Consider the following 8,438-nt stretch of genomic DNA (forward strand, 5'->3'; position numbering starts at 1 on the left):
TTCAGTCCACTTTTTTTTTTTTTTTTCCAACATAGTAATTTCTGAAGCAAAATAAATTATCTACCATCTGCTATTTTGGGTAAAAGTCCTACCTAGCATCTTCTTGGGAACTACAGGAACATCACCTTTCTTACAGACTAAGTGAAGTGGTATCTCACCAGCCATGGAACTCTCTCGTAGCTGCATGTAAACATACCTTTCGATTAATGTTTAAAATGTGCAGAGTGAATCGTAACATTACRGGGGAGCAGAAACGGAGCTGCCGCAGGAGAACTGCACTGGTGTTAGTGGGGGGAGCGAGGGCTGGTTCGCTCGGACACACACGCACACAATCTGGCAACGGGATCTTATCCGCGGAGTGTGAGGGATGGTTGAGAAGGCATCCGTTTGCGAGCAAAGCTTGAAGGACACAAGCCGAGATTCTCTGAGCACACTGTCCGCTTTCATCAGAATTGACTCGCGCTACTGGGGTCGCACTGTAACAACCGCACGATGGAGGGATCGCTCTTGGCACCTTTGATGAACTCTTCCAGAGACAGTTTACCTGACAGGGAGGAAAATCAAAAATGGRAATAATATTTTTAAAAGTCAGTTGTTGCTGCCACCATCGCTGCAGCAAAGAACCCCTCCTCACCGAGGCAGCAGAACATCTATTTAAGCTATTGCAAAGCCATCAAGGGAATTTAGTGCAATGCACAGCAGCTAAATCCTACTCAAGCCTTTAAGCCCAAATGCATTTTTCTTCTGCAAAACAATCCAGCATAATAATTGCTATTTTTTWATTTAAAAAGACAGTCCCAAATCTAAAAACAACTGTTCTAATATCATTTAGCAGCTTTTTTTTCAGAACCAGATCATACAAATAACACATGAACACAAGGTATGGTGTCTGAATACACGTATGCTTTGAAAATATGGTTGTAGTATTACAACACTTTAAACCTAAATATTTCAAATATCTCCACTTTGTCCTCTTGTTTCTTGTGGCACATAGGGCTGAGCAGTGATGGCTCTCTCGCACCTACAAGCTGGGACAGGGGTCTGAGCAATCTGAACTAGTTCAAGATGTCCCTGCYCATAGCAGGGGGTCGGGCTAGATGAGCTTTGAAGGCTCCTTCCACCAACCCAAACTATTCCATGCTTTCATGATTCTGCAAGCCACTTGCTGGGTGTACAGGAACAGGATGGGTTTTGTTTTTCTTCTTTTTTTTCAAGAAAAGCCAGGCCTGGGGGAGCCACCTCCTGCTATGTATTGCTCCTGAGGGCTTCTGGTTTATACACTTTCAGATTAGGCCAGAGGCAATGACTTGGRTGGGCCCTGTGACAGTCTGAGGGTGTCAAAAGTGACTCTGGAAGAGCAGCCACCACAGCATCCTCTGGCTTCAACAGTCCCATGGAATGGCATGGCACAGTATGGTACAGCAAGGAGGAAATATCCCATCTGGTCTTACAGACCACATTCTGGGGTGACCCAGGCCCCTGGCAGGTTTCTACCAAGCTCAGGACCACTCCCCTGCACAAATACCATCAGGAGCCCATGAGCAGCCTCTGCCTTGCCTGCTAGCACCAATACTCTCCTGCCCCAACACTCTGAACCCTGGCAGAAATTGGATGTGGCAATATTAATAAGAAATGAAACCGTTTTCCCTGTGGAGTAGACAGGCATTTGCTGCATCCCTGACATCATGTCTYGTGATCTCCCATTTAGCTCGTGCATTCAGCACAGCCCACCCCACCCTCACACAACACCTAGGACCACCCTTACCCACCCCAAATTGCCAGGCTCGAGACAGGAGCCATGCACAAACATCTTGCACTTGGGAGCTGCCTGCTGCCACTTTTGGCCACCTGCACCCAAAGAGAGAGGCGCCAGCTCACTGTGCCAGTTTTCACCAGCCCCAGGATGCTACCAGCCTGTCGTGGGGATGGAAGAGGAATGGCTCTGGTGGCCAGCACCCAAACCAGGCTGAACAAGGAGGAACTCCTCTCCCAGGTAACAAGCAATAGGGGAAGAGGAAATGGCCACAAGTTGTACCAAGGAAGGTTTAGATTGGATATCAGGAAAAATTTCTTCACCAAAAGGGTTGTCAAGCATTGGAACAGACTGCACAGGGCATTTAAAAGATGTGTAGATGTGGCACTTAGGGACATGGCTTAGTGATGAGTTTGGCTATTTTGGACTCTATTATCTTAGAGGTTTTTTCCAACCACAATGATTCTATGATTCTATGAATGAGCAAGCCTTCCTCTTGCAGAAATTACAGAAGCTCAAAAACCTGTGGCACACTTATTTCTGGCTTTTAAGATAATGTTTCCAAACCAAGTGTTTTTAACGAAAAAGACGTCTCCAAACTATCAGGACATGTTTTAGTTTTACCCTCTCCTTGCATTATTTAAAAGCAAAGCCCAAATCAAAATCTATTTGCAATGCTCAACAGTCAGATGGGGAAGAAGAAACATTTCCAGCCACCCAACACATTCATGCAGATATTATTCCTTGGCACTGCATGGCTTGCAGGGMTGGGATTTTACTGGGAATAGGATGATTTTATCTCAGCAACAAAGTGCCACAGATGAAGGATGTATATATATTGCAGATTTTGTGACCACTACTCTTACACATCTGCACACACTSCTACTTTCCACAGACCAAAAATAATTTAATTGTATTATTTTAGGGCCCTCCACATGTCAGTCCAGGGGGTGAAGTGCTAGTTTTGATGAATTCAAAGGTAAAATACTTGAGGACTTCAGCAAGGCTAAGAATTTGCCCTGGGGGCGGCAGCAGCAGACATCAAAATGCAGCCATAAAATTYGCTTAAATAAAAACCTTTCTATACATAACATGGTATTTTTTCAGGTCTCCATATGTCAATGCTAGAACCAAATCTTTGCGCTCACTGAGTACATGAGTAGGATACAGCTGATTTTGATGTGGGCAGCTGCCACTTCAGACTCTGACAGGGTAATTCCCAGGGAAAAGCTCYACCTCAGCTGGAAATAGAGGAAATGTCATCAGGCTGATGAGMAAAGGAAATAAAACATTTTTTGCCCGTAGTTTTCAAGCCCATGGAAATGAACCAGCACAGGTAGTGGGGCTGTGATGGGTACACTGTCAAACAATTTATCAAGGATCTCCACAGGTGGCTTGGGAGCTGCAACATTCCCCTGATGCTCACAGTGCCACAGAGGTGTGTGATTATAAATATATGCATACATGCCATAAACATGCACAGAAAAGAAGTATTGTGGATCCAGTGGAATTTTTGCTTTCAGGTGCCCAACCACCTTCCAGACCTGTGTTACTGATGACAGGCCCAGGAGTGCAACCCTATCAATGGCAATGGGACCAAAACCTTGTGCCAAGTTTGTGTTATGTCCAGAGAAATTAACTCAAAGACAATGGACTTAAGAGTTTCATAGGAGCCTTTACAGAAGGGGATTTACCCATGGAACATTAGGGAAGGACTGCTCCCCTCCTAGCCCCCAAACTGGAAAAGTCACCCTCTGTTCACTGTCCAATTTATTCACCCTATTTGCCATGGACCAGAGATGCTCAATGAGGCCAGGGAGAGAGCAGAGGCACCAGTGGGGACATCCCTGACCTCTCTCCCCTCTCCCCAAATCCTGCCATCTACCAAGGCTGGGCTAGAAAACSTCTATTTCTAGAGCCTAGGAGGGGGTGCCAGGGGAAATCCTACCGTCATTGTTTGTGTCCATCTGTCTGAAGATCTTGTCTGTTCGCTTCTCAGGAGTGGATTCRTCCTCTGGCATTTTCATTACTGAAGAAACCATTTTGTAAATTGCCTGAGAATTAAAAAAAAGTAAAAAAAAGAGAGACGTAAGAGAAACACAACCCAAATGATAAAACGTGGGACAGAGAAAAAGAATTTAAGCCTGTAGCAATAAAGAAAGGCAGCTGACCCTGGCAAGCAGYTGCAGGATTTAATAAACCAAAACAAATGGGAATTTCTGACTGCAGCTTTTTTATTTTTCTTTCCTGTATTCATTCGTGCTTCAAAAGATGTGCTGGGTAAATTTAACTGAAAGTCAGGGTAGTAGTGAGGTAAAATACAGGAGGCAATGGTGTGCAATTCTCTCTTCTGCCCACTGCCTGTGGCTGGCTCTCACCRTCCCTCCACTTTCATGTATGCATATGGGGTGTTACATGGACTGTGGTGAATAGGAATATACAGCAAGAGGGATTGTTTTCTTTGTGGATGGGTAAGAAAATGCATCTTCAGACTTATAAGAACATGAATAATGATAAGACCTCTTTAGGGTGTCTGCAGTCCTAGCCTGCCAYCTAAATTATCCCACCTCAGCCATGAGGACCAAGTGTTGGGCATGGGCTGATGCATGACTCCCTGACACTGCACAGGACACATCTCAGCTGCACAGTGGGTGACAAGCAGGTCAAACCCCCACCAGCATGTGGGGTAGGGGAACAGGGAATTCTGCCTTGCACACCCCTACTACAGATGGTGCTTTACRTGTCCTCCACCTTCAGGAGACGCAGACACGCTACAGCCTTTCATCCAGAATTATAACTGACTCAGATTTGAAGATTCAAAGCGCTAATTTTGAGATTAATCAGGTCAATAGAATTTGCATTTAGGGCTTTTTGATCCCATGAACATCACTAAGAAATCCCTAGGGAGAGCTKCAGAATTTTGGCTGCAGGCCAGCTGCACAAGTTCCTTGTCCATGTCTCAGGCCCTTTCCCATCTGCATCTTGTAKGTCCCACCGTGTGTCCCTTTGGTTTGGGGCCCATGGGCTCAGGAACCTCCCTGGGGAAGGAGTGACCCAGCTCAGCACATCCCTCACTTCCAGCTCCAGCTGTCTCACGGTAAASAGTTTACAGCAACACAAACAAGATGTGCAATAGAGTCACAGCCTCACCTGCACTATTTCTAGCATTTCCCCACGGCTGATGTACCCGTTGCCATCCAGGTCGTACATACTAAAGGCCCACTTCAGCTTCTGTTCCAGCTTGCCCCGGGAGGTGACGCTCAGGGCAATGATGAATTCCCTAAAGTCGATCGTCCCGTCGCCGTTGGTGTCAAAGGTGCGGAAGACGTGCTCCGCAAACTTCGACGCGTCGCCATAGGGAAAAAAATTTGCATATATTTTTTTAAACTCTTCTACAGTCAAATGGCCCGTGGGGCAATCTTTTAGGAAGCCCTTGTACCACTCCTGCAGCTCGTGGTCTGTGAACTCRGTGTTCTCACGCAGGTCCTGGAGCACCTCGGGGCGCAGCTTGCTGTTCTGCTTCCCCATCCTCGTCTGGGTCTGGGTTCAGCAGCTGCAAAGCAAGAGAAAATCTRCCTGAGCTCCAGCCCCACTCGGCAGAGAGGAGCTGGGGAGAGGCAGAGCCGTGAGAGAAACATGTGAGAGACCCCCTGGGGCAAGGGAGAAAGAGGAGAAAAAGGATGTTATAAATCACCAGGAAAAGATCTCGTTTAATTTGGCCTCCTTTCTTCTCCTTTAGGCTCTCCCAGTGGCTAATATGCTGTGGAAAGGAAGGTAGTTTGGGAGGAACTATTTGGGAAATATTAATTGTTATTATTAATTCTGCTGATATGGGAAATAATAAAGATCAGTATTTTATTTCTCTGCTACAATCCCACTCCTTCATCATATGGCTTGTGATGCCCAGCTGTTGTTCCTACAGAGGCTGATCTGCTGCAATGACCGAGCAGGAGCAGGCAGAGACAGCAGTGGTGATGAAAAGAAAAGTTCATCTATTCAAAAGTGAAAGTAAATGTGGCTGAACAAGGAGCAGGAAGGGCAGGTGGCTCCATGCCAGTCACGTTTGCATTGTCCAGATGCTCTTTGAAACCCTTTGGCTTGCACAGCTTCTCCTCCCTCCCTGCATCCCTTGCCCCACAGTGGCCTCCCAGAGTGGTGGGGCTTGGTCAGTGCTCCTTGAGACACCCCAGGGGTCACAGGAGGGTSCAGAAAAGGGTAAGCTCAGCTCAGCCCATGCTCAACACCAGCACCCCAAAAGACTTCTCCCTCTTCTTCTCAACCATGGAGGCAGCATGAGCAGATGGATCACTGCAACAGCAGCACCGGCACAAGGGATTTCATCCTTTCCAGCCTGCSCAGACAATCAGAGAATAGGGCTTTCTAAAGCAAAACATTTGGCAAAGCAACTCTTTTCAGGTTTACTGGGGTTTATACTTTTAGAGAAGCTTATTCAGTCGGTTCATTCTCCAACTCAGGCCAAAGGGCATTTAAACTGAGGATTTCATTGGGATGGCAGGTGAAGGCTGGGTCTGTCCTCTCTCTTGACAATTGTGCATTGTGCCACACAAGGTGAGACTGCCCAGCAACACGAGAGCTCCTTCAGCAAAAGGAAAGATGATCAATCTGCACTTGGGCAACAAGAAAAAACAAAAACTTGATGATTTTATCCCTTGCAGTCTTTCATGGCTACCCTGCAATATCAAACTGTGCTGCCAAGCTAGGGGTTGAGCTGCATGTTCTTCCCCAAACTGAAGAAGTTTTTCACAAGTTTGCACAAAGTCACATCCAAACTCCTGTGACTGGTTTGCATAAAGGATATTTCTCTGCACAGCCTGTTGTGCCTGTTGGGTTCACTCAGAGCCAGTGCAGAAGGCACGTCAGTACCAGGCCAACACTGCAGATTACCTGGAAACTGAAAGAGCTGAGCAAAGTATGCAGAGACCAGGAAAAACAGGGGCTAAGCACTTCCCAGAGAGTAAAAATTCCAGGCATGCATAAGAACCCTAAAAAATCTAAAATGTTAAAGGCCAGCAAAAAATTAGTTGCTCTACAGCAGAATGTAAGCTTGTACTATTTGTATTTCACTTAGTCTCTGCATTGCCTCAGCAATGTAAAAAAATCCACATCCTGCTCTGTGGCTTTAATACTCGGAGACAAACCCCAGCCAGCTGCTCGTTAGTTCRATGCATTTGGCTTAACAGAAAACTGTGTTATTGTTAGTACTTCTGTTTTCCAGAAAACCTGCCAATATTTCAACCCCAAAGCTTTATTTTTGTCCATTATATTGCAGAGTTTCCTCAACATACCTGACACACCCCTGCCTGCTCCCAGCACGCAGGGACGCTACAGCTCCTGGTCCCTGCCAGCATCACCCCTAGGAGAGCACCAGGCTGTCCTCCAGCTAAACCACTAACTACTGCCACTGCCTTTCCATCTCTGAATCTTCTCTGCTCCACATAGTCATCCTTGCAGTGCCGAGGGCAGAAAACACAATATTCTACTCTGCTGAAGTCAATTTGCAGAAAAAAGCAGCTTGGAGCAAATAATGGATCAGATGTGGTGCTTTTTTTTAAAGAGCAGAAATTGTAACAGTATGTTTCTGTCCTTGGGTGAGGAGGTGCCTTCAATGTCCACCCCTCAGTGAGCCCCTTGGCATCACAATTCCCAGGTGCTTTGTAAGAACCAGTGTCCAGGGCAAAATGCAGTCCCTGCCTCTCCAACCACTGCCTCAGAATTCCCTGGGAGAGGGGCAGGAGAACAGTGGATTCCACTTAAGGCAGGAGACAGGCTTTAAGCAGAAATTATCTCAGCTTTATTGACGTGCAGGGTTAAGGATAACAAAGCTTTTAACTGGTAGTTAAAAGAGGTTTGAAAAGGTTTAATGCCATTTCTCCCTGTTCCTGTAATATCCTTATTATTCCTGTTCTCTTAAAAACAGAGAACCCTAGACAACAAAGAGGTGAGGTGATAAATTCTACTGACTAGATTTGACTGCTTCTCCTAGTGGWAGATACATCCCGTTATTTCAAGAGATGCTCATTAAATACCAGCTTCAAAAGCTTTATATTCAAGCAATCTCTGCATTCAAAAGATTACAGGCTATTTCAACCCTTCCTCCTCTTTCCCATTGCTTTATATCAGAAAATGTGCAATGCTCTGAACACAACCTTTTTTTGCATACGAGCTTTCTGAAAGGCTTTATAACATGTTCAGCTCAAATGCAATCCCACAGTTGTAACCAATTTGATGTGAATAATTAAATAACYAACATTAACATTAATTTATTAAAGCTCATCTAAAAAAAACAGCTTTGATGTAAATTGTGTTGCAGGTAGCTCCTTCAAAATGAAATACCTAAATATCTCATTAATCATGACAGCAACCCCTGCTGCTGGCATCCAACTGACATTTCATTCGATTGCTATAAAATGCTTTCATCAAATCACTTTCCAGAGTCTCAACGGCTGATTTAACCATAAGACCACTCAGAGGATGGCTGCTAATGGAAATCACAGGGAGCAGGGCTGGGATGCTCTGGTCAGTCCTGTGATTAGGGCTGTGTTTTGTTGGTTTGGTTTGGTTTGTTGTTTGCTCTGGTCAGTCCTGTGATTAGGGCTGTGTTTTGTTGGTTTGGTTTGTTGTTGGGTTTTTTTGTTTTTGTTTTTTTTTTTTTGTTTGTTTGTTT

The 8,438-nt window shown here is 45.4% G+C and overlaps 1 protein-coding gene across 2 annotated transcripts in view; it reads right to left on the reverse strand.

Annotated features, from left to right (window-relative positions):
- Nucleotides 1–6: 6 nt before the first annotated feature.
- Nucleotides 7–8,438, reverse strand: part of HPCAL1 (hippocalcin like 1) — a 63,647-nt gene continuing 55,215 nt past the window's right edge. For both annotated transcript variants that reach the window (XM_057371392.1, XM_057371383.1), the window contains 3 exons: nt 4,904–5,306; nt 3,702–3,807; nt 7–544 (listed from right to left, as the gene is read on the reverse strand). In XM_057371392.1, coding sequence (XP_057227375.1) covers nt 447–544; nt 3,702–3,807; nt 4,904–5,281 — 582 coding nt within the window. In that variant the 5' untranslated portion in view covers nt 5,282–5,306 and the 3' untranslated portion in view covers nt 7–446. The remainder of the gene's footprint in view (nt 545–3,701; nt 3,808–4,903; nt 5,307–8,438) is intronic.

The sequence above is a fragment of the Malurus melanocephalus genome, unplaced genomic scaffold, assembly GCF_030028575.1.
Source record: "Malurus melanocephalus ecotype Western Australia unplaced genomic scaffold, MMel_1.1 scaffold_6, whole genome shotgun sequence".
NCBI classification, from domain to species: Eukaryota; Metazoa; Chordata; class Aves; order Passeriformes; family Maluridae; genus Malurus; species Malurus melanocephalus.